This window comes from Rhipicephalus sanguineus, chromosome 1 (assembly GCF_013339695.2).
Source record: "Rhipicephalus sanguineus isolate Rsan-2018 chromosome 1, BIME_Rsan_1.4, whole genome shotgun sequence".
In the NCBI taxonomy this organism is placed as follows: domain Eukaryota; kingdom Metazoa; phylum Arthropoda; class Arachnida; order Ixodida; family Ixodidae; genus Rhipicephalus; species Rhipicephalus sanguineus.
Genome location: NC_051176.1, coordinates 15,691,205 through 15,718,066, shown reverse-complemented (window position 1 = coordinate 15,718,066; position 26,862 = coordinate 15,691,205). Strand labels below are relative to the sequence as shown.

The following is a 26,862-nucleotide window of genomic DNA, read 5'->3' as shown; positions in this document are numbered from 1 at the left end:
GCCGACTAACAACTGAAGAGACGCACAACGGCTGAAAAGAAAGAAGGCACGAAAACTTATCTGCGCGTTTGTGGTGTCCTGACTTTTTTCTTGTGTCCGTGTTTGCACGCCCCGTCTTTTTAGAATGAATAAGAAGGTTACTTCGCTCGCTGCAGCGGCTGCGTTTGCAAAAGGAGCGCGCTGTTCAAACAGAAATAAGTAACAACTGTGACAGTTAGTTCGCGCTCATCCTGTATGTACCTGTTCGTTCTTTTCGTGCGTCCTTTGAGCTCGAGCGACGCGCTGGCAATTTCGAGCTGCTTTCCGTTCTTCGCGTTACATTCCATTTTGTTGCTATCACATTCATTGCTTCGCTGTTGCGGCAAAACTGTGACTTTTTTGAGGCTGTGGTGAAAATGACGCCCATGTGTTGTATATCGCCTCCATGTGTTGTATAAGCAGGAGCGCGGCATAGCTCGCGGGCGGCCGACAGAGAGGCCTTGCACCGGGAGGCGTGCGGGGTAACGAGATTGACATGGAGCGTTCGGGCGAGACTGGAGAGAGTGTCCTCTCAACGTTTATTGCACGACATTTTAAAGGAAGGGGGGAAGGGGTGATTGGCCGGCGTGACACGGGTCACATGACTTAGGTGGCCACGCCAGGTTGGCTACAGATTAAAAAAAGCGAACACCAGCGGAGACCTGGCTCCATCCTGCAGTACTACCAGGAAACACAGCACAAGCTGTTGTGTTGACATGACACCAGACGTCGCACAACACAACAATATTAGTATTCATTCGTCCATGGGATTTGTGTGCCTCAAGGAAGCAACACCAGCACATTGGGCTCTGATCCTGTGAACTGGAGGACCGCCGATTTTTTGGCAATGAACCTGAGGCCTAGGCCTGACAGGTGAGACCCAGTGTCTGATCAGATGCTGCAGGTTCTCGTGTCGCTCTGCTATGAGGAGAATGTCATCTGCAAACGCAAGCCTGGGCAGTGTCCATGTGATTGGCAATCCCTCCAGCTAATGATTGAGTGCGAAGTCTTTGCCACATTCTATAATACATCTCTCCTGCCCGGACGCATACAGCATGTACAACAGGGGGGAAAGAGGGCACCCCTGCTTTAGAACACACTTGTCCGCCACTGGTTCTGTCGTGACTCCACAGAACTTCGTAACTACCATATTCTCTTTGTATAGCCGGCGTAGGAGGTCCGTCCACACCCGTGGCATTCCCAGACCTGTCAAGCGTTGGAGTAGGAGGTCCTGTGGCACGCTGTCGTATGCCTTTGCAACATTAAGAAAGCATGCAACAAGGCCACCCGACTCCTTTTGTACTATCTCATTCAGCTGCATGAGCGCGAAGAGGTTGTTTTCCAGATGCCTGTTGGGTCGGAACCCATTTTGTAGCTCCGTAAGGACTCCCTCATGCTCCGCCCATTCACTCATCCAGTTCTTCACAATTTGAGCAAACAGTTGATAGAGAACACTTGTTACTGTTAGTGGACAGTAGTCACGAAGGAAGCCCCCCATCCCCCACCTCCCTTGCACAGGAGCATTACTCTGCCACAAAGCCAATGTGCTGGAACCGTGTCGCTGTCAAGAATTCCCGAGAAGATGCCAGCGAGGTGTTCCCGAGCAGTGCATCCCGAGCAGAGCACTTCATGAGGCCGGTGGGGATGCCATCGAGCCCTTGTGCTGTGTGTGTTAGAGCACTGCACGGGCCGGGCCGGGCCATCCGAAGCGTTTTCCAGTGGGCCCGGGCTGGGCTCGGGCTTGAAAGTGCGGGCCCGGGCCGGGCCCGGGCTTGAGACTGCAGGCCGGGCCGGACTTGGACCCGCTCATTAAAAGGCGTAAGTCGGGCTTTCGAGCACACGCGAACGTTATGCGCTGCATGGTCTAAGGTATACTGTGCCAAGCTGAAGTGACACGTGCAAAGAGCTGGCTCTTAGTAAAGCTTAGCAATAAAAATACAAAAACAGTTGAACTGCTATTTTTTTTCACCAGTATAGATATAGATTGGCACTGTATATTTTCACTAACGTTTCATCTGCGGGACCAGACTTTGTCAAAATAACAAGTACATCGTGGTGGGTTTCCTTATAAACACACCAGATCACGTATATATATATATATATATATATATATATATATATATCTTAACAGCACTAACAATGGGCCAGATCACGGTTGTTCTCATGGGAGGAATAAAGGTTTCGGTCTTTTATTCGAGTTTGACACATACGGTACATTTCATTTATATTCCTTGGTATTACGTACCAAAACCACGATATGATTACGAGGCACGTCGTAGTGGCACCGGATCAATTTCGACCACCTCGAGTTCTCTAACGTGCACCTAAAGGTAAGTATATACACGGGTGTTCTTGCATTTCGCCCCCATCAAATTGCGGCCGCCGTGGCCGCGGGAATCGCACCCGTGTCCTAGGACTTAACAGCGAAACAGCTTAAGCGCTGAGCTACCACCGCGGGCAAAGCAACATTTCGATGCATGTACACACCAAATTTTCCGTCTGATCGCCCGCTACAAAGTGCACGGCATCATTAATAATCATCATCAACAACTAATATCCTCTAGCGGGCCCGGGTCGGACCTGGTCATGAACAAGCGCGCCCTGGATTAGTTTAGTAATGAACGCCGGGCCCAGGCCGGGCCCGGGCGTGGAACGACGGGCCCGGGCCGGGCTCGGGCTGGGTACGGTCAAGTACGCCCGGGCCCGGGCCGGGCCCGGGCTCGGGCTGGGTTCGGTCATGTACGCCCGGGCCCGGGCTGGGCACGCGCTTGGAACCACGGGCCCGGGCTGGGCTCGGGCATCATAAAGCGGGCCCGGGCCGGTCCCGGGCCGTAAAATCCGGCCCGTGCAGTGCTCTAGTGTGTGTACTAATACGAGTCATTGCTTTGTCTATGGCCAGCCTGGTCACCTGCCAAATGCTGCTCTCCTCACTTTGGCTCGGCTGACCGGTGGGGTCAGCATTCACTGGCTTATGACTCCCGTGTGTTGAGTTGTATAATGCCCGCAGGTGCTCGCTGAGATGTTTCTGCAGGTCACTCACTGGTTGGCCACTGGGCTTATGTCGAAGCATTGGCTGCGGAGGTGATCGGTCCAGTGAGGAGACGTATGTCTCCTCACTGGACCATTTCGTCCATTTGCAGCATTTCGTCCATTTTGTACATTTGCAGCGAGTGCTTTAATCTGCAAGCTGTCATGTTCAGGAATGTTGTGCTGCGCAAGCGCTTGCATGTGCCTCTTGCAGCCTAGGTATTCTTCCCATGTCTGCTGGCATACCTTAGGGGAAAGAGTTTTAACCGCCTGTCTGTGTCAGCGATTTGGCACTCGTCGAGCCACCAGTGCATCACAAACTTCTGTGTCCCACCAAGGTTTGCGCTTCCGCCCTCATCGTCAATTCATGCGTAGTTCATGTGTTCGCATTACCTGTAGTAGCTGGCACACATACTTGTCGTAACTATAGTCGGATACAACTTTAGAAGTCCGCGGCACTTCCTCCTCAAAGGCGGATGCACACAAGCCTGCACCAATGGGCGCGCACTCAGGCATGACGTCATGAGCCGGATGGCCACCCCGCCTTCGGAGAACATTGCCGAGTGCATGAGCGGAACTATTTCTTTAGTTGCGGAGGCGATTGGCAGTCACACTTCGGTCGTCTGGGTGGAGCCTCTCCAGATTTCTCAAGTTGTGTCCAACTGTAGTGGGATTTGATCCGAGGAGGCGAAGCTCCAGATCATTAAGGGGTATTCAGACGGGGGAGACAGGGGGATTGCGGATAACATGACCGCGATGTCACGGATTAGCAAGTGGGCGTGACCCCCCGGCGGCTCCTCGGAGGAGACGGGGACCTTTTCCCCGACAGGACAAACGATCCCCCAGCAGTGGCGGATGTGGCGGAATTTCGGGCTCTTGTTTGGCCACATTGTTGCACTTGCTCCTGCAGAGAGCGGCAGTGGGTGTCCAGTCTGCAGTTGGGGTCATCTAGCTGGGGTCATCGTCGTCAGCAGCTGGTGAAACGGGCAGTACAAGCCACAGGAGTAGTCTGGTAACACTGGTCTTCCCCTCCGTTCGCCCCGTCCGTGTGAGTGGGGGGCATTTGTGGAGACTTCTCCACGCGAGCTGACGTCACTAGGCTCCGCCTTCATCCCCCGAGCATTTCTCCCCCGTCTGAATACCCCTTTAGCAACAGACTCATAAGCAGCTTTCGGCAAGTACCGGACTGCTGGCAACCGATGCTCATTCGTATTCGGACGCCATACAGACGAGGATATAGTCAGTTTGATGTGATTATGGTCGCTACCGATGCTGAGCATTCCCTCCTCGTTGATATGAATGTGCCGTATGTGTTGTACCAACCGTCGTGATGCCAACGCATAGTCGATAGATGAGTGGCTCGTTCTCGCGCACCAGGTGAACTCCCCTTCACATTCCGGGTGCAGATTGAGTACTTCAAGAGATAAGGCCCATGCAGTTTTGAACAAGATGCTTCCATTGCTGTCCTCGTCCCCGTCAATGCTCTGGATAAGCCCATTTAATCTCCGAGATTGAGCATTTCCTTTGCCCCTGTCCATCGGTTCACATTATCTGAAATAGCGCCTGACATCAGGAATCCCGCTGTGTATCTCATTTGTGACCGCTAGATACACCATACACACCATGATGGGAAACCCACATATATTGCCGCACAACCACGTATGTTCAGTGCACTGTCGCACACAATCCATCTTTGTCCATACAGAGTCGTTCCGCATCAAGAAACCGATGCCTCTGCCCTTACAACTGTCTGAACCTTGATTGCATCTCGTCCAATGCTATCGTGGGTGAACCGGTGGTTCTTCAAGGTCACAAAGGTGGGTCTGTGCAGGTGCATACTTTCAGTGTCCATGGAAGAGTTCTTCCTACTTGTTCTACTTCCTCCCACCATGCATATTTAGGAAGCCGACACACACAGTCGTCGCCTTTATACAGTGGCGACGGTGTGACTGCTGGACTGCCTGCGACAGGTGATGTCGCACCATTTCTCCTGCAGCACTGTGCACGTCTGGGACACCAATGGATTGTCCCCATGTAGACGGCTGCATTGTTAGCCATGGTAAGATGCCTGTATGGTACCTGGAGGAGACCTCTCGGTCATCACCTCTGGATCCTCGGTGCTGCTAGGAGAGGGGAATGAGGTACCATGAACGCTGGTAGGGGAGACGGCACCACATGGGGTTGGTCGGGCAGATGTTGTGGTCTGTGCTGCTCCAGGAGCCGTGCACTCCGACGACACTCTTTCCTCAGCATTCGGTGCCCTGGTATGTTGAGTTGGCAACGGGGACACTCCGTCCGCTAACTTTCGAGGGCGGGCTTGTCTTTTCTCTTGGAGTGCATGGATGTCCATTAGTGCCATTCGGTGGTGACCCACTGAGTGCTCTTTGTCCCACTTTTGTTGTTTCCATCCTCCTAAAAACGGTTCGGCTAGTTTTGCCACCTGTGCAGCTACTCGGTAGCTGGTGTCTGAAGTGAGATAGTTGCCATCCAATTCCACTCTGCCGTTCGCTTTAGTCACTTTTGAGAGATCGAGGTATGGGGCTTCCGATGTGTCGCAGAAATCTTTCAGCTGAGCATTCAAAAGCACCGCACGTGCTCTGCTTCTTTCTCATGAGCTGCAATTTCTGGGATCGAACAGATGATAAGGTCTGGCGACGACAAGATAACCAAGTCACGTATGATCCGAATGGCCTCTTCGGACTGTGCGTTGCTGACCGCATGTTTAGCTCCAGCATGGAAGACAAAAAGTCTGTTCTTTTCCTCAGCCTGATCGCGGTAACATTGGAATACGCTGCGCCACAAAGGTTGTTGACGTCTTAGCAATGCGAAGTTTGATTGGCACCTTGCCGCTGCTATTCGCGCTATGCTCTGATCTCCGCACACTAGGATCTCTCTAATAGAATTGTCAGTGGTGTCTTTCTCAGGTGACGGTTACCCGCTTTCTGAGAGCGCGTTGCGATAGGGTGATGGTCCTTTGTCATGTTTGCACCACGTTCCACCGTGATTTGGGGTTGCCTCAGCTTTATTTTCATGTGTGCCCGAGGTATGCGTACGTTCAGCGTACGGTCCCCTTGTGGGTGGTTGACAGGCATTAGTTCCAAGCCACTAGCTTCGAGGTGATCGTTGGTGTCCATCGATTCTTTTTCTGAAGATTGTCTTGTGGGTACACCTAGATGCGCTTGCAGCTGTTCTACGAGGGCTCGCAGTACTGCCATATCGGACTCTGTTGTGCTCTGGTGTTCGTGCAGTCAAGCAACATCAAACTCTGCTGAACGCAATCGAGCATGGAGCGATTCAACCATTACGCATGGCTTGCAGGTGAATTGGCTGGCTGCGCTTTCCGCCTCCAAATCCGGGAAGTCTGTTTCGTCTAGCTGCAACCACCGGCAATGACCGGCGTGCGCACAAGCACTCTTCAACCTCTATTCTTATTTATCTGTGCAATTTAGTTGCTTGCCTGCAACATAAGCTAGACTTGCAGAACAATATTACGATACTATATACATTTTAAAATAGATGGCCAACGTTGCATTCGCACGAGAGAGCATGATTGAGGAAAATCGGTGCCGCCACACGAGACTCGATCGGCACAAAGATCCCAACAGGCATTGCTTTGCAAGCTTCGCAAGGCAGTGTGCGCCGAAGTTCATAGTCCGCATGCCGCATCTGCCCTTCGCTTTGCACCCCCTTATCCCTCCCCTTTTATTTTTCCTTTGCTTTCTTCGGTCAGCGTGCACTGCGAACACAGACCTATGAGTTAAGGAGCCGTACAGTAGATGGAGCCATATGTTCGGCTGATCATCGCACTCATCTTTCCGCTGATTGCGGGCCCTCGTATGCTGATTGCAATAGTGCACAGTAATGAACTGTAATGCCGCCATGGGATGCGAAAGCAAAGAGCACAATATTTTAAGAAGGAAAGAAGATTACTTTTAAGGGCTCGTTTTTCTTTGTTACACACAATATTAATGAGAACTAACAGACAGCAATGCCAAGGAAAGTATAGGGGGTGTTATTTGTAGTAATTAGAATATAAATGTGAAGAAAGTAAAGTGGACGAAAAGATAACCTGCCGCCGGCAGGGACCGAACCTGCGACCTTCGAATAACGCGTCCGATGCTCTACCACTGAGCTACGGCGGCGGTCATCTCGCCGTCCACTTTATAGGGTATATATGTAGATTGAAACTTAGGAGTGTCAGTCAGCGCCAGTCGCAGCCATGGCGGCGAGTGTGGAACACTCTTTTTTCTGCCTTTTTGGCATCACGTAGCACGTGATCTATATACGAGCAGGCAGCTGACCAATAATCCCTCGCATACTACCTGAAGGCATCATGTCTGCCAGAACGAGACCCTCGCTATGAATGAAGGAAAGAAGATTACGGACGCGTTATTCGAAGGTCGCAGGTTCGGTCCCTGCCGGCGGCAGGTTATCTTTTCGTCCACTTTACTTTCTTCACATTTATATTCTAATTACTACAAATAACACCCCCTATACTTTCCTTGGCATTGCTGTCTCTTAGTTCTCATTAATATTTTAAGAAGATATGTCAACAAACACGCACGTATAGTGTTCAAGAAAGCCAGAACGACAATACTAAATTTGCGCGGTAGATTATGACCACAAGGCATTATAAACAACCAATGTGCACTAAAAGAGCACTACTCAGGTCGCTCTCTTTGTATACAGTTGAAACGCGGATGAGTATTTTTGTTGGTTTGCGGCGCACTGCTCATGCATATTTCCATGCCGTGTTTATTTCAAAAAAACTATGACACACTACTGCGGAGGGTGTAGAGATACTTGTGGCTAAAAAAAAATGAGCCGAGGAAAGCAGCACAGCGCTGCACAGGTCGCGCAGAAACAATGCGGTGTCGATACCTGACGAGCGCTTATGACGCGTTTATAAAATCGTTGTGGGAAATACAATGGAGATGTATTGCAGTGCAAGGTTATCTTAGAAGTTTGACAGTTGCATCACCTCTACAACGAACGCTTTTTTGAACGCCTACCTCAGATTGAAAGCGCACGCCACTAGAGAACAGCAGTTCGGCTTTGCGAAGTGGTGCGCCTCTTGCAGCTGCCGTCCGGATGAGTTTTTAAGCGCACAGAACTTGATTTGTGGCAGCACAGAGAGGTCCGCTGACCGTTTGGCACTGGATGATGAAAGAAACGGCCACATTTTCTTGGTCTGACAGCTCCGCTAACGACTGCGGCTCAGCCTCTCCGTGGCCTCTCCTGTGGAGACGCTAGCAGACGATTCCGCAACTGCGCCAAACAAAAAATGGCGAACGCACCCAGTGTTACCGGAGCACCAAGCATTATGAATATCCCCTATTTAGCTGTTTTAGTCGTCACAAATTCAGTTTTTCCACTCTGCAATGAGCCTTTAGCGGCTTCAAAAGCTTTTCTTTCCTGCTCCGAAATGCACTTTCGGCTGCTCTAAATACGCTTTTGGCTGCTCCGAAAACCTGCTCCAAAATGGCTTCAGCCAATTGCATCACTGCGGATATTATCGGATTAAAGGGGTCCTGAACCACCCCTCGGGCTTGGTGAAACAGCACAATCTACGAACAGTGAGCACTACTGTGAACAGTTCAGCCAAATTTTCTCGTCGTGCGTGGTACATAGAATTTACAAACGGAGCGCGAAGTTGCTTCTTTCTCAGGTGCCCTCTCTTCATACAGAGGCCCCGTCCTCACTGACTTCGATGGGCGGGGCACCAGCTGTATGTCACCAAACAGCAGATTGCTGCTATGGGCTGATAGCTAACATGAAGGAGGTGCAGCATTCGGGTCATGTGCGCTTGCCACGGGGTGTCGCCGCATGTGTGTGTGCAATCACACAGTAGCAACACTAGCGCTCACAGGAATTGTGACGGGGGAGAGTGATCGCGTTTCATGACGTGCTCGAGGTGGTGATGCACACTGACACACCCACTGAGCTGATGATGATAGACTTGGGCAAAGTATGCAGTAAATGTAGCCTCATCTGACCTTGGATTTTCAGCAGCAAGCAAGCTCCACAAGAACAAAAAGTGGTTCCAGCTTGCAGTTTTAAACTTGTAGAAAGGCTGCATGTCTGTTGTGAAAGCTTGTGCAGAGAAAGTGGTGGAAGGATTGCCACTTAAATAAAAATTGATTGTGGGTGCAAAGGGGGCTCAAAACATGCGTACATACATTGTGTAGGGCGCTCCATCCGCCTCAACGGCAGCAAAAATTTCAGCCATGTTGAAGTAAATTACGTAAGTACATCCCATATAATTGTTTCCAACGTAGAAGACGTCACATCATACTAAGGAGAGACCATGAAAATGACCTCCAGCAACTACCACTGAGCATACAGCTGGCATATAACGCCGTGCATTCGCCCAAGCCAGCATGGTAGCTGCTCATAGATGGCACCACTGTTTGCACGGTACAGCCATCAAAAAGACAACTGAGGTGCATGTTGGTCACTACTAACAGTTTGTACTTTTGCAACATCGGAATGCATAAAAAATGCATGACTTGTGAACAAAAAAAAATGCGGGAACACTATCAAAGGGCACTGTGTTCTCTGCTGTGTGGCCTTTCAAGAACTTATGTTGCCTTACCCACAGCAGCAATAAAAAAAAGAGCAGAAGGTCAGGGGAAGATGGAACCTTCAAGAGATGAAAAATTCCTAAACTGCTTTTGTTAGCGCATGTGTGTATTGCTTCTGAACCCAAACATAAAGAGGAGAAAAGGGCCACTGTGAAAGCGGGGGAGAAAGGAGGAAAGAGGGCAGACCGTTAATATTAGATTAAATGGGCATCGCACGGTCAGGGCAGAGAAATCGCCAAAAGCAGTAGCACAGCATTTTATGTGGCAGGTGGATGATTTCAGTCTTGACATACTTCCGGTCCCCGAGAGACAGAAAATATCAAGAGTCATACTTTATTCACAAGTTTGATACACTCCAGCCAATAGGTATACTGGTTTCAAAGGGGGCTCTTGAATCCATCCGATATGGTACATACACAACGAAAACCAGTGGCCTTTCTTCTAGCAATTTCTAACCATGCTTATCATTGTCAGGCAACCACAATTCAGCAAAACTCCCTTTCTGTCCTCGGACGCAAATACCCCACGCTTTCTTTTTCACTGACGGTTTCCTCTTGAATTCAGCACGCCGGCCCCTTCTTTCTCCCTCACTTTCACCCTCTCCTCCTCCTTTGCTTGATTTCGAGGAGATGGTACGAGGGTATGCACTAAGGAAAGCACTTGCAGCCTTGAAGGAAGACATGTCCGCTTGTCGAAACGTTTGCTCCAGCAACATCTCGTGTTCGCGAATTTTTCATCTTGCCCGCAGTTGGGATACATTGGCTATGCACAATGTGTGAGGTCATGGATTCAACTCTGTGTAGTGTTCTAGAAACCTCAGTGGTTAAAATTGTTATAGAGTCTTGCGCTGAGGTTTAAGACATCATCACTTGATTGAAAGCTGCTTTGCTACATGTGAGCTTCAGTACACACATGCAAGTGGCACATTGTCGATGGGTGTCTCTAAAATGTATCCAAAGCTGAATTTGTTTTTCCACTTTTGTTGTATGCTTAGAATAATGAACGTTGTCGAGCTGCAGAAGAGACTGAGCATTTTCTGTTGTTGAGTGAGTTTTGCCGTGTTTACAGAGGGCAGACTCCGTGTGAGGACTCCCTATGGTGTGTTTGTGAACATTCTAGCTCACTTGGGAAAGCATCTGTGTAGCCACTCTAAGTCAATATGCCAGATGTCAGAAGAAATTATGGCATGTCGATAGGAAGCACACTCACTGACTTTTTTTTCTTTTTTCACTAAAATGCTTTTTGTCAGTGTGTAGCAGTTGTGCACAGTGCCAAGTGTTGATGTATTTCACTAAGACAGGTCTGGACTCCCTGGACCAAGTGATCAATTACTGGGAGCAGGCCCTGCATCGGATCAGAACAGGTGGCCCTGCATCTGTGAGTATGTCATCTACCATTTCCATGACTATGCAGAGCTGAGTTCTTTGTGTGCATGTTGTGTGATCAAATATTTAATCAAATTTTGTGTTCAGCTTTGTATCTTTTTACATATTCAAGGTTGGCATATTGGTAAGGGTGAAGTGGTTCAAAAGTCGTCACATCATCATGGGACCATGTTCTTATTGTTAATTAAGGCCATCACACATGATGGGTTGAGTGTCATGCTTCATCATAAACACGAATTTGAGCTAGTTAGCTTGCATGATGAGCACACATTTTCAACAAGAGACAAACACGGAGACTACACAGACAGGGCGATGTAATTTCTCTGTTTTTCTCTTCTCAAAATTGTTCATACAGTGTCATCCCTACTAGAGTAGTCTTGATAATTCAGACACGAGGGGACCCCAGGATTTTGTTTGAAATATGATTTTTATCAGAAGTTCTCAAAAGTATGACTATGGGCAACATACCAACTTGTGTTCAAATGAAACATTCACGTATACAGTAAAACCCAGCTGATACGTTTTTGAAGGGACCGTAAGAAATAAGCATAAGAGGCAGGAAATGCAAGAGCCGAGAAACAGGAAAAACGAAAAAATATTTAGTGGTACATAATTTTATTTCAATACCTATGCTTGAAAAAACCGTGCAACGTTGCCTGGTGCGTTTACTCATGGCTGAGCGGCACGAATAGTTTTTTGAGCACCTGCAGTGTCATATCTTTTCAATAAATCTAGTGCCACCACGGTCGACACCTGGCAAGCGGTCACTTTTAGCTATACCTTCGCGAGGTTGTCACCGGTTGCATCGGCGTCTCCAAGCGATAACATAGCACTGTATACATAGGCACAGTGTCGGACCACCGTGGCTCGTCGTAGATGGTCGAATGCCTCGCGAAAGTGCAAGTACCCCCGAAAGCAATCGTTGAAGAAAAATACTCCTGTTCCACCAACACCTAAACTTCGTTACTGGTGTACGCATTGGCGCACTGAGCCAAGATCTAGCTGACAGATAGAACCGCGGAGCTGAGAATGGTGTCATCCACAGAAATGTAATCAACGTATGCGATTCTTTTGGCACCAACAGTTGTAGGTGTGAATAAACTAAGCACACGCAACACTGCCAGCGTGATGAGTCCTACTGCGAACTGCGCAAACTCCTTCAACAAATAACTATGATAGGTACACGCTAATGCGACGGCGGGAAACAAATGCCGAACTCGAAGGCTTTACTTTCGTGAGCGCTAAAAACAAATTTAAAACGCCACTCGTGAGGCTATGGTCAATCCAGCTGCATGAAAAGTTAGCACGGCCGCTCTCTTCCGTGGTCGCTCGGAACGTACTTTGCGACTTATCCTATGGGAGCTATGCCGGGACCGGTGGACAACGACGTAACAGTCGGGAAAACGCAGCAGTGAGGAACCCAACAGCGGGATTCTACTGTACGTACCTGCCAACCTAGGGACTTCGAAATTCGGGAGATTCATAAAGCGGAGGGAGGGGTGTACGTGCTGAAAGAAAAAGAGGCTGGCTTGTGTGTTTGTTGCTTCTCAGGACTGCAGCAACATCATTTCTTTGAATGATTAGTAAAGTTTTTAGAGGACAGTGATCATGTGGTAGTACTTGTTATTATATGGTGCAAACACGCATGTGTAATCAAGGGACAAAATGTGTCCCGTGACAGCCCCTTCCCCATCTTAGTATACTTTTTTTGCATGACACCAGTGTACTGTGGTAAGAGTGGCTTAAAAGGCTCAGTAATTACAGATGCAGGGGAAGTTGCCCAATAGAGCAGCAAGAATTTTCCTGATTTTTTTTGATGGAGGCAAAAATGCTTAAGGCCCTTGTACTTAGATTTAGGTGCACGTTACAGAAACCCAGCTGGTCGAAATTTCCCTCCACTACGGCGTCCCTCATAAATGTATCGTGGTTTTGGGACGTTAAACCCCAGCAGTTATTTTCCCGATTGGTTCATGAAGAGCAGAGAAGCAGTGAAAAGGCGAGCTTGACACCCTTGCTCTAGAAGTACACGTTGCTGGGCTAGTCGGTTCATGTCTAAGTACAAGCCACAAAGTATGGCTGTTTCTTGCGCGAGGAAATAACGAGGGAAGGGGTCCAGGGGAGCGCAAACTTTGGACTGTTTATTCAAGAGACAGTGCAACCAAATATATAGGCACAGACATGCGCAGCAAACTAGGCACACAGCGAGCGCATACCACCCTAATCACAACCTGTGATCTATGAACTTGCGCTCTGCCTGCGAAAGAGACAATGAAGTGTCACTGATACACATGCAACCTCGTGCTTTGATATGATATGCCTCCAACAACTCTCGAGCCGTGGTGTCCCCGCTTCTACCCAGAATCTGAATCTTATTCAAACACGGCTCACACTTATGTGAACTGCAGTGGGTCGGCGAGCGGACGTGGTGCTCCCCGCTTCCCGGGAGCACCACGTCCGCTCCCGGGAAGCGGGGAGCAAAGGGCCCCCGCAGGTGGACGGAATACACAAAGGGGTTCCGCGAAGCACGTCGCAGCACGCAATGGCCAGCTTTGACACGCCGCTCGGGAAACGGTCCTGAGCGGCTATGCTGCGCACTCTCGCGATGACCACTGGGCCTGGTCGCGAGAGTTAGGGCAAATCTCCGCACGCGTGGGCCTCCGGCAAGTGCGGCTCAGCGTGGTACGACCACGCACGAACACTTGGCACCGCCTTTGGCTTAGCGTACGGACAGAAGCTAGCGCAACGGTAGACACGCCTGCCAAGGATGTCAAGGCACCCAGGCAGGCTACAGTCCGGCGATTCCCAAAGGGGACGTCGGAGCGGAAGGAAAACGCGACCTCACCGTTCGCTGGCCCAGGAGACAGAGAGAGAGAGCCGTCCCAGCGTGCACCGGATCTCGCGAATTCCGAGATCGCGTACAGCGCCACCACGAGAACCCGGCGGCGCATGGCGCAAGATGGCGCCACATTGCCGCCGCGGGAGGGAACGGGGAGAAAATGGGTTAGCAGACGGCAAATCCCCGCGCAAAGGCTACGGGCGTGCCTCGAATCCCCACAAAGTTTGCGCTCCCCTGGACCCCTTCCCTCGTTATTTCCTCGCGCAAGAAACAGCCATACTTTATGGCTTGTACTTAGTACCCTTGCTCTGCCTAGCCTTCTCGGAGCCACCACGTGCACACATAAGCACGCTTTCTTTCTTCCTCTGGAGCACTGATGCCAGTTTCACAGTGCTCCCTCAACGCAGTTAGGCAAGATTCTAGAACCCAAGGAAGCTATCGAGTGCCGAGCAACACAGTATGCATCGCAAGCAGTAACTCCCTGCATCTCAGCGACAGCTGCTTGTGCCGGCATGTGTGGAGCTGTGAAACTTGGTTCTAGAAACGGTGCCCATTTCTACGTAAACACACTTGGTGTTGCACGTCATCCCCTCCATCTTGGAGCGTGACACCTACGATAAGAAGGTTGGATATTTGAGCTTTTTCTGCAGCATCTTTGCAGACGTGATCACGAGTGAGTGTCATGGTCTCTATGGATGGAAAAAACACAACACACGAATGTTGTGGATCACGAAAAATCTTTATCACTGAAAAACCCAAGTAGCAAAAAAGGCATGCAAAAAGCTATAACACTCCCTTAAGCCCTATGTACAAAAAACTAATAGTCATATTTTTTCCTATATTTCTTCATTTGGAACACATTATTCGATCTTACTCCTTCTTCCTCCTCTTCTTTATATTTTTCCCACAAGTCCACATACAGTACGCCCTCCTTTCAAGAGTTTTTCATCTTGAAAAACTGCTGACGATGTCCTTGGGCGATTTCTCCTTTTATGTACTTCACCGGCACGCTCACATCCCAGCCTGATCACTAATCACATCACAACACATCACTTCTGATTCACTGTAGCGTCACATCGCATGCGTCGTTGGACAACTCATAGTTCACATAACAGCATGATGCCACTATGCAACCTGTCACGACACCAATCCCAAGAACTTATCGTTATGAGGTTCTGCTAAAAAAATCTGCACCAACATTTTCTCTTCCTTTCACGTACTCAACATGAAAGCTATATATTGCAGTGCAAGACTCCATCGCATCACTCGAGCATTAGTTAGTTTTGCTTTACTTAGATACTCAAGTGGCTGATGATCGGTTTGCACTTTGAAATGGCTCCCGTAAAGGTAAATATGAAATCGTTTCACCACTCATACTAGAGCTAGGCATTCTTTTTCAACTGTCGAGTAATGCCTTTCTCGCTCAGTCAAGCGCTTGCTTGTGTAGAACACTGGATGTAGCGTATTGTCCTTTTCCTGCAGTAAAACAGCCCCCAGCGCTTTATCTGAGGCATCAGTGCGCAAAACAAATTCTTGTTCTAGGTTGGGTGCTAGCAGAACAGGAGGTTCAGCCATTCGTTGCTCGAGTGTCTCAAATGCAGACTCTTGCGCTTGTGTCCATTTAACCGTATTGCTAGCACCTTTCTTCTCCTCAGCGAAATGTGGAATGATATCTCTGTAAAATCCTGTCAACCTCAAGGATGACTGTACTTCTTTCTTGGTCTTCGGTGTCCTTGCTGCTTGAATTTTCTCGAGAATGTCTTCTTTTGTGGCGATGTAGCCCAGGCCCAACTTGTGTCCAAGGAAAGTCACTGCTTGGAACCCAAATTCACTTATTTGGCTTAATTGTCAGTCTGGCCTCCTGTAATCTTCGAAAGAGCATTTCCAATATTTCCAAGTGCTCCCGCCACGTGTCTGTAGCCACAAGAATATCGTCAATATAATGCTCAACGTTACTAATACCGCGGAGCACTCTCCTCGTCAGTTTTGTGAAAACGGCTGCCGCGGTCTTGAGTCCAAACGGCATATACTTGAATTGGAATAGTCCTCATGGGCAGAAAAACGCCGTCTTTTCTTTGGACGTTTTCTCCATGGGTATTTGCCAATACCCCTTGGCCAAATCTAACTTCAAAAAGAACTTTTTTCCACCGAACTTAGCAAAAACCACTTCCACTCTCGGTATAAGTTACGAGTCTCATAAATTACATCATACTCTCAATGCAATTATCATTCACAAATTGAATTGTTTAGAATAGTCCGCCAAGAGTATATTGTTCAACCGTCTGAAGTCTACGCAAATTCTGTTGAAACGGTCTGGTTTCTTTACCACCACCAACGGTGTGTTGTAAGGTGATGTCTGTAGAGGGTGCGAGCGCCAAGTCAAATATGAGGCGCCTTCTATAGGATGTAGTAGATAAAGGGTGTACCGCCAATAAACGGGGGCACTTCTGGGGGGATTCGGAGCGTGTGTTTTTACTCCACGGCCCTCGGGCTTCAGCCTGCCGCCTCGGCTCGAACCCTCCCACCACATGGTGTCAGAAGTGGGATGCCTGGTTCCCGCCACTCGACATGGACAACAAAGGCGCTCCAGTTCCTGCTCTCGCTGCCACGAGTCTTCGGAGTCCGGCTCCGTTCTCATTCGACGATGCCGGCGAGTGGCTGCCCTGGTTACAGCAATTTGAGGACTATGCCTTCGCTACCAGCATGCACGCAGCTCCAGACGAGACTAGGGTTAGGACTCTCCTCTAGTGTATGGGTCCCCGTGCACGCGTCCTCAGTTCACTCATGTCCGACGAAGAAGCGTACAAGTCCTACGCGGAAGTCACCCAGCGGCTCACAAGCTACTTCGTGCACCCCGTAAACGAGGTGTACGAGAGCGCTCAGTTTCATAAGCAGACCCAACAACCAGGTGAAACTGTCAACAGTTTCTTCACGGCCCTTCGGAACGTGGTACGCAAGTGTAGCTACCCGTCACCTGCCGTTGAAGAGTGTCTTGTTCGCGACCGTTTCGTCCTGGGTTTGGTGGTTTCTCACCTTTCAGACAAGCTGTGCCGCATCCCGAGCCTTTCCCTGGACGACGCACTCGTGCAAGCTCGTCAGCACGAAGACGCCGAACGCGAAAAACAACGTCTGTCCCTCACAGCTGGGCAATCGCCTACGGCAGCTCACGTGGATGCGGCGACTTCGCATAAACCCGCGCAGTGTGCACGCGGATGACGCAACAGATGGGACTCTGGCAACTTTGCTGACTTTGCGTTACGTGATTGGCCTGACGATTCGCACACGTCCAACAGAGCTGGCGAGGATTTGAAAAGCAGCCTAGGCGTAGGGGGGCAGTGCCAATTCTGCGGTCACGAGTTTCACCGACGGTCTGACTGTCCAGTGGCCAAAGCGGTCTGTAACCACTGCAAGAAGCGAGGCCACTTCACGGCGGTATATCTCTCAAGGAAGCGCCTCGGATCCGTGGAGCTCCACTCCAAAATGTTAACAGCGCATAGAATGATTAGGAAGGGACGAGACAACAAAGGTCTCGTCCCTTCCTAATCGTTCTATGCGCTGTTAACATTTTAAAATGAATCCACACCAACTTGCCCAAGCGTCAACCCTTGCTCCACTCCGTCGCGGCAGTGGCTTGCAACGGGCGTTGCGTTGAGGTGCGAGTCAACGGGCACTTTCTCGTCTTCAAAGTAGACTCTGGTGCCGACGTCACGGTGGTTCCGCGCACGTTTCCCGGCTGCCCAGCCGTCCTCGATAAGCCGCGCGGCGAAGAACTTTTCAGACCCGGGAAACAAGCCCTGAAGCTTCTCGGCACCTTCGACGCGGCGCTGTCTTGGCGAGGCAGACAAGTCACCGAGCACCTCTACATCGTTGCGGGACCACAGCAGCCACTTCTCGGCTATCCCGCTATCGTTGCCCTTGGGGTTGTCAATTTTGTCGGCGCCGTCACACCAGCCCTGCCGGTAGAACCACCTCGTGAAGTCCCTCCAGCCCTTTTCACCGGCCTGGGCACGTTTCTGGAAGAGTACACGATACGCATCAAGCCTGACGCGGTACCGTATGCCCTCAGCACAGCCCGGCGTATCCCGATACCGCTACGAGACGTAGTCAAAAAGGAGCTCGACAAGATGGAGCAGGAGAGCGTGATCCGGCGCGTCGACGAACCGACGGACTGGTGCGCGGGACTTGTCGTCGTCTTGAAGCCAGCGGGGGGTTACAGTCTGTGCGTTGATTTGGCAAAGCTCAACCAAGTCGTTCTGCGTGAACTCCACGTACTCCTGACCGTCGACCAAACCCTTGGACTTCTTGGTGACGCACACGTTTTTTCGAAGTTGGACGCAACTTCAGGCTTCCGCCAAGTACGCCTTGCGCGCGACTCCCAGAAGTACACGGCTTTCATCACTCCGTTTGGCAGGTATTGCTACTGCCGCCTCCCATTCGGCATCACATCGGCCCCGGAATACTTTCAGCGTCAGATGTCTCGCCTACTGGAAGGGTTGGCCGGTGCTGTTAACCTTATGGACGACATCCTTGTGTTTGGCCGCACCACAGAAGAGTACGACCAACGCCTCCAGGCAGTTCTCTGTCGCCTCCAACAAGCGGGGGTCACCCTCAACCCTGTCAAGTGCACTTTCGGCATGTCCAGCGTGCGAATTCTTGGCATTGTCGTCAGTGCCAATGGCATCACTCTGGACCCAGAGAAAGTGGCCGCCATTCAGCGCATGCCAGCTCCTCAGGACGTTCGTGGGGTCCAACGTTTTCTCGGTATGCTCAACCATGTCGGTCGCTTCCTCCCGGGCCTCTCTCAAATGACTGTGCAAATCAGAAGTCTCCTGAACAACACTGCAGCCTGGACATGGGGACCAGGCAAGCGTCAGCATTTGAAAAGCTCAAGAGCATGCTGTCCTCAGACATCTGCCTCGCAAGGTATAACCCTGCACTGTTGACGACAGTCTCCGCAGATGGCAGTTCCTTCGGGCTGGGTGCTGTTCTTCTTCAAGACCAGCCATCAAGGGAGCGCCGACCAGTTGCATACGCGTCTCGAGCGCCGACTGAAACGGAACGGAGGTACAGCCAGATTGAAAAAGAGGCACTGGCTGCCACCTGGGCCATCAACCGATTCGACGAATTTCTTCGGGGTCTTCGTTTCACCCTGGAGACCGACCATAAGCCGTTAGTAAAGGTCCTAGGTACCGCGGATCTCGATCTCATGCCACCACGAATCCAGCACTTCTGCATCCGCCTTCTCCAGTACCAGTTTGACGTCAAGTACGTTCCTGGGAAACAGCTGGCCACCGCAGATGCACTCTCAAGGGACCAAGTCGTCCAGCTGCCAGCTACTCCAGCTGTTGACAAGGTGGAGCTGTACGTTCAAGAAGCACTCCATGCTATCCCTCCCACATTTGCAGTCCTCCTCGACGACTTCCGAGCTCACCAGGCTGCAGATTGGGAGTGCGCACAGCTCAGGTTGTACTGTGAGCAAGGGTGGCCTCGGAAAGAGAATCTGCCTCTCAGCATGGCTCAGTTCTGGGCTCATCGGGCTGAATTCAGTATTGGTGATGGCCTTCTCCTCTGCGGGGGACGCCTGCTGGTGCCCGCTTCTCTGCAGAAGCACGTGCTCTCCCTCATCCACAGCGGACACCTCGGAGTGAACCGCTGCCGTGCCATCGCCAGGGGAGCTGGTGGCTGACCATGGGGAGCCAGATCAAGACTGGTGGAGAACTGTCCCAACTGTGCCAAGACGCAGGTCCAGCGAGCAGAGCCACTGTTGCCTAATGTGGCACCTAGCCGTCCCTGGGAGCGAGTCGGGGTGGACATCTTTCATCACGAAGGAGCCGACTACCTTCTCCTCGTAGATTACTACTCGAGGTACCCAGAAGTGCTGTCCCTTTGCTCGACGACGTCTACAGCGGTGATCTCCATCATCAAAAGTGTCTTCGCAAGCCATGGGATCCCAGAGACCCTCATCAGCGATAATGGGCCTCAATTTTCGTCGGCAGAATTCCGCGTCTTCTCCCAGAGCTACGGCTTCTCCCACGTCACCAGCAGTCCCATGTACCCGCAGTCTAATGGGGAAGTCGAGCGTATGGTGCGGACGGTTAAGGAGCTCTTCAAGAAGTCTCCGGACTGGCCTTTGGCCCTCTTGGCATACCGCAATGCACCAGGCGTGACCGGGTACAGCCCTGCTCAGCTGCTCATGAGGCGCAGCCTCAGGACTCACCTTCCAGTCCCAACGGCCGCGTTGCTTCCAGAACTGCCTAAAGCTGCCGACTTCCACCGGCGTGACCCTGCCCAACGATGTTGCCAGCGTCAAGATTTTGACCGTCGTCATGCTGCACAAGGTTTGCGCCCCTAGAGGAGGGAGAGAGAGTGTGGATTCGCAACACAGATTGTGCTGGCACTGTTCTCAGGCCAGCGCAGCGTCCACGCTCCTACGTGGTCCAGACGGATGCAGGTGCTCTCGTCCGCAACCGGAGACATCTGGTTCCGCAGCAGTCTCCGTCATCAGGGGTCTAGACCTCGGCAGCTCCAGTCCACAGACACCAGGATCCGAAAGCCTGCCACAGACTCCAACTCGCCCAGAGCCTGTGTGCAGCAGTCCAACTCCCAGGGCATTTACTCCTCTACCAATTGCATCGCCGCCGGTTGCCCCAGCTACTCCCTCAAGACCGCCTGTGTCGGTTGTGCGCACTCGGTCTGGACATTGTGTTAGGCCACCGGTGCGGCTGAACTTGTAGTGTGTGCCATGAGACATTTGTCATTAGGTAGCTTACCTGAGAGCGAGGGGTTGCTTTCTGTTACTTTCCCAAAAAAGGGGGATGTAGAGGGCGTGAGTGCCAAACCGAATATGAGGCGCCCTCTATAGGACGTAGTCAGGGGTGAGGCAGTTGCGCATATTGCGCATTTTTGATACGATTCCGTTTTCCTACGCCAAGCTGCTCCAAAAGCATAAAAATTGCAAAAATTGCGCCGATCTGCGCGGAAACGGCCTCACAAGCAAGAATTTTCAAGCCCGCGTCAGTTTCAGCATGGGAAAACGTAACTTTAGAAGCAGCGCCAGGGATATGTTTGCAGAACACGTTAATGCGCCCAAGTGTGTCCTTCTACGCGCCTTTATAATGGAGGCTTCCATAGTGTTGTGACAATCGCCTCTGAGCGGTTATATATGTGACCCCCCCCCCAAAATGCGCTGCCGTTCCGCTAGCTTGCTGCTTCTCGGTAGGCTGAGAGTTTTAGTTTAGCGCGCGCAACGGCCTTGCGCACGCAACGGGTGAGAGAGAGCAAGACTGCGCATGCGCTGAACCTAAGAGAGATGCGTGCGTTTGTGCGCGCAAGAGATGCGCACGCTAGATCTCGGCGCTTACGTTGCGCCCGCTACGGCCGTTGCGTACCTTACGGGCGCTTCTCTCGCGAGATCTCGACCGGTCGAGACGAGCAAAATGGCTGCGTCCGACAGCAGCACAAGCGGCACGGCGGTCACGGCAGCGAATAAATCCTGCGTCCATTTCGGAATTGCCCTCGATTTGGAGCTCCTTGCCTACGTGAGTAGCTTGAATCCGTTCGCGGACCCAGTGCAGTGGACAGTGATAGCTGCAAAGATGTAGGAGAGATTCGATGACGTCCTGACTGCAGTCGCCCTTCAAAAGCCACCGCTCTCGGAAGGCATTTTTCCTCCCTCGCTGCTGCTCGCCTTGTAGAAGTCGTACCAACCGTCACCATTCACCACAGATCACCTCAACAAAATTTGCGCCATCGTAAAATCTTGCCTTGTCTCGTGCCTTGACTTGTGTCAACTATGATCGGATATTGTAGTTTATTTCTTAGCCACTAGATGGCGCAAAAAAACACGCCGAGACGAAGGCGTTGACGCCTAGACGCAGTCCACGTTTCGGTTGTTGCGTACGGTAAACTAAAAATGTGGGAGACAGCCTCAGCTCTAACGTACGCAGCGCGCAGGCCGTTGTGTACGTACAGGTTTGCGCGCGCTAAACTAAAACTCTCTACTGTCAACTGTTGCGTAGCAAAAGCAATAGAGTGGCATACGTAGTGTGTAGTGGGGTTGTTCACTCTCAGTTTCGTTATTGAGCATAGCTTGTTCCTCTGCTGGCTACGGTTCTGATGTCGACGCTGCTGCGGGTGTTCTCCCGCAATGAGCAAAGGTGAGTATTTTTCGTGTGGATAGAGCGAATATTTCTGGCTGCATGCGTTAACCTCGTTAAAACATACCTGCCGTGAACGCGGCATAACTACGCATTAAACGGTAGTAGGTGCACTAACCACCATGTTCCAATTTGCATCTCCTGGCTTGCGCTGATGCCACCAAGGAGGAACTAAATGCAGGGCCGCTGTAAATAGTGCCTCAAGTGCGTACGACAGAGCCTTTTTTTTGTTTGTTCGTTTGCCGCAGCGCTGATTCGGGCTCTCTCGTACGACCGTCCTATAGCACATGGTGGCGACATCAAGAAGCGTTTCGAAACTATTACGCTTACAACGGCGCTACGCTTGCAGCGCCGTACGCGTGCACGTTTGACGACTTAGTGTCCGAGTGGTAAAGTTTCTCGGCGCTTGCGACCCATTCTTGAAGGCGGTCCCGCACGAGGTGGCAGCGAACGGTGGTGCAGCACGCTTTTATTATCACCTATTAAAAGCATGCGGTACACTTGACGCTACGCCACCCGCGCGGCCGAGCAGATAGCTGAAGGCGCTTTATTGTGATGGGGTGCTTATAGGCGTACACAGGGTTCGTTTTCCTTCATGGAGGGCGAAGGTTCGTCGCAGTGCCCCCAATCCCTATTAAGTCAAAGTATGGGCGGTATGGGGCAGACTTTGCGCTCCCCCCCCCCCTCCACGAAGGGGAACACTGACCTACAGGAAGCTCTGGGGAAGCTTGAAAAGCTAAATAAGCAGACCAACAAAAAGGTAAAGCAGTAATCTGCTAAATGGTATTGCTTGTCTAAAGCAAAGACCTACTGCTATGTGACTACAATTCTTGTGCAATCAGTTTTTTATTATTATTTGAGAAGTCTGATGTTTTTTCTTTTCTTATTTTCAAGTGTATAGTGGACCTAGTTGGAAAAACTTTTTTCATCTATTTCATATGTTGTTACCCGGGTTATATAAATTGCGTGGTTTGTAAAAAGGTAGTGCAGTTAATACCTGTCGATAAGCTGTTAAAAAAAGCTTTCTCCAAAGGCTCTTTGAATGTTATGTGTATTCTAAACCGATTAAAATATGTGCTTGTTCCTCCAAGTTGCTACAAATTTGTTTTTTCAAGCTCTAAAAAAGACATAATAAATGCCGCTAACTGCTCCCAAACAAGGTTCTCCTGCTCCTAAATTGAAATTTTGCTGCTCCCAAAACTGCTCCCAAATTGATTTCAGCCGTCTCACCCCTGTGTAGTAGATAAAGGGTGTACTGCCAATAAACGGGGGCACTTCTGCTAGGGACTCGGAGCGTGTGGTTTTACTCCGCGGCCCTCGGGCTTCAGCCTGCCTCCTCGGCCGCCTTGGCTCGAACCCTCCCACCACAATGTCGACCGCTCTATGATCCCTAGGCGGAGCATCTCGCCTACCTCCTTTTCAATAGATTCTTGTACCATCAACAGCAAAGGGTGTTGCTTGACGTAAACTGGCGTCGCAGTGGTACAGTCCAGCTTACATTCCATAACATTACTTCTCCCTGGAAGGTCAGAGAATAGTTGGCCATATTTCTCTAATAATGCTTGAAGCTCCGCTGCTTCTTTCATCCCCACACAGATGGATTGATAACGACCTTCTCGAGCCCCATGCTCTTATTGTAGTTGCAAGTTTCCACTTCGAGGTCGTCTTTCTCTTCTGCAACTACCATACAGGCCACTTCCAATCCTTTTGGCTCTCCTCATATTTTTTTAACATGTTTATGTGAAATACTTTTTTGGTATTTCTCACCAGAAGTTCGTAGTCCACTTCATTCTTTTTCTGTGTAACCTGAAAGGGTCCCTTCCATTGCATAAGCAACTTACTTCCATCAGCTTTGTCTCCAGGGTTGAGATGCCTTCCCACAGACTCCTTGTTATAGTAGCCCTTATGCCATTCTTTTGCGTCACTCGGGCTTTGGTGCGCTAACTTGCACGTTTCTTCGAGTTTCTTTCAAAGTTCCAACACGTACGTGTACGTCGTTTTAACGTCGGTGTCGAGCTCTTCATTTGCCCATACCTCTTTAAGCATCGTTAAGGGTCCCCTAACCGTGCGACCATACAACGTCTCAAAAGGTGAGAAATTGAGGCTTCCTTGCGGCACTTCCCTGTATGCAAACAATATTGCTGGCAAGTAGCGATCCCAATGAGTAGGTCTTGGCACATTTCTTTAATGTGCCGTTGAATCTTTCCACCATTCCACCAGACCATTGGACAGGGGGTGATATGGCGTAGTCGGCATCTGCTGAATGGATAACAGCTTGTTGAACTCTTTCATAAGTTCAGGTGTGAAATTCGAACCTCTGTCGCTTAGTATTTCTTTCAATAGACTGTATCTAGAGAATATCCCTAATAATGCCTCGGCGCCACGGATTGTATCTATACTTTTCAGTGCGATGGCTTCTGGATACCTTGTTGCCATGTCCACCATCGTGAGAACATACCTATTCCCTTTCGTTGAAGCCGGCATAATCGGACTTATGATGTCAATGGCTACTTTGTGGGATCTCAATGACCGGCATGTTTCCCAGGGGTGCTCAGCGTACACGTCCTTTGGGAAACGTCCTCTGGCAAACGTCACATATCGTTTTACTTTGCTCTGTAGTCTCGGCCAAAAGAAATCCTCAGTGATCTTCGCCACAGTTCTTGGTATGCCTTGGTGGCCCGCCACAATGCTGTCGTGTGCCAAGCTCAGGACAGCCTGTCATAGATCTTTCGGTTCAAGCAACTGAAGGGCTTCTCTTCCCGACGCAAATCGGCATCTTCTATACAACAGTCCATTTAGTCGTTGATATTCATGAACAGCCCTACTTTTTCTCTGCTTGGTTGTGTTTCCTTGTTTTTCAAAGCATACTTGAATGGACACATCTTGCCTTTGCATTTCTGCAAACTCTTGAGGTGTGACCTTCAGTGCCTCAACTGCGGGCACTTTAAGCGCAGATAATGACCGCTGTGTCCCAGCCTGGCATGATCTTGTCGTCACTGCCAAAGATACTGCTTGGGCAGGTTCTGTAACCCCTATTTTCGGTACCTCATTGTCATCCTTGTGTTCGCCGTGTTTTTCCGACTCTCTTTCAAGCACTGTTGCCATTCTTGTGTTTGTACTCCTCCACATTATATCGGGATCATCTACTTTTATGACACCTGGTAAATTGCCCAATATCAGGTCGTAGAGGGGTTCATCGTCACACTTGATTATAATCCAACCGCTGTAGTAAGGCGTTGACACCTGTATCTTGGCTTCAGGTAAACGTCGAACCGTGTTGTCGACCAGTATAACAGATGTCGTTTCACCTGTCAGGTCCTGTTCTCGCACCAACCTTTGTCTCACCAAAGCTATGTTTGTAGCACTATCTCGCAGTACCGTGACCTGCGTTCCGTAGATCTCGCCATAGACAACAGGTAGATACGGCGTTTCGCCCCTTTGCTGAGTGTTGTCTCTGTTCGGAGTGTCTTCGTCCGTTCCGTTATCATGAACTTTCTTGCCCGATTCCATCATGGGTGGTTCTCCTTTCCTCAGTGGCTCTACACAAGCAGCTTGGTCTTTGTTCCGTACTCTGCACTCTTCTGTGTGATGCCCTTTCCTCTTACAGTGTTGGCAAAACCCCTGCGTCTCAGCGTTGGCTCCTCTGAAACGCCAATCCCTAGCACGATGACCGACACGGTTACACAAGAAACACCTAAGCCCTTTTGGTATAGCACCCGCCATTGCTTGCTTTGCACCAACTTCCACTTTATGAGGAATTTCTTTTGTTTTACTTAAACTGTTGGAGCCTTGCACTTCAAGAAATTGGTCCGCACATTCAAAGTATTCATCAAGTCGTTTCACTGCCCTTTCTTTAAGGAACACACCGAGGTCTGGACTACAACAAATCAAGAATTGCTTGATCACAATTCTATCTCGAACGCCTTCGTATATCTCCTCTGTGTCGGACATTTCCATCCATCTCTCAAAATAATTTGTTAACCTACTAATAAACTGTTTACCCGTCTCTGTGTCTTCAGGCTTACATTTTCGAAATCTTTCTCAGAATCCTTCAGTAGTCAGCCTGAATGGCTGAAGCAGCGCTTTCTTGACTTTGTCATAGTCCAGTGACTCGGAGGCAGGCATTCTCCCAAATACACTCAAGGCTTCGCGTACTAAACACAGACTAAGTGCTGTCGCTCACTCGCTTCTAGCCCATCCTTGTCCCATAGCAATTCTTTCAAACCGGTGTAAATAGGCATCCAGATCATCTGTTATCATCAAATGGAGCCATTAATTTCCGTGCCTCACGAGCTTCCTTTTCTGCGCATTCAAACAAGGTAAGCGACTCCTCTCGGCTGAGTCCCAACGCAGTCGCCACTCCCAACAATTTTTTGTAGTCAATGCTCCTGTGACGTGAGAGACCAATTAGATAGGATAATCAATCCTGGCAGGCTCGCTAATATTTTGTCATGGTCTCTATACTAGAAGAGAAACTTGGGCTAGTTGGTGATTCAACATTGTGAAGGAAAAACAGTGCTACAAATGGACGAGGACTAAGGAAGAAAACACGACACGGGCGCTGAACTCGCAACTGAACTTTATTGGAAAAAACACGCACACATATATACAGCAGCTGACTCGGTCACATGACCCTCCATATCGTCTGCGCAGCAGAGCAAACCAGATCTACACAACTAACAACTCATGACGAATCTATGCATTTGTAAGAACAACCGATAAAAAGAACAACACCCCATCTATATAAAAACCTGCATAGCATTCCACAAAAAAAAAAAAAAAAAATGCCTTCGAGTTGCCAGAAAAAAGAGAGCTTCAGTTCCTCGATATCAGACTGCGTTTTCATGAGGAACATT

The 26,862-nt window shown here is 50.0% G+C and overlaps 1 protein-coding gene and 1 pseudogene across 8 annotated transcripts in view; both read left to right on the top strand.

Annotated features, from left to right (window-relative positions):
- The window catches only part of LOC119389576 (mitoguardin), a 500,148-nt gene that overhangs the window by 75,075 nt on the left and 398,211 nt on the right, over positions 1 to 26,862 (top strand). For all 8 annotated transcript variants that reach the window (XM_049413597.1, XM_037656926.2, XM_037656941.2 and 5 more), the window contains one exon: positions 10,930 to 11,006. In XM_049413597.1, the coding sequence (XP_049269554.1) occupies positions 10,930 to 11,006 (77 nt within the window). The remainder of the gene's footprint in view (positions 1 to 10,929; positions 11,007 to 26,862) is intronic.
- LOC125757710 (uncharacterized) lies at positions 19,636 to 20,584 on the top strand (annotated as a pseudogene).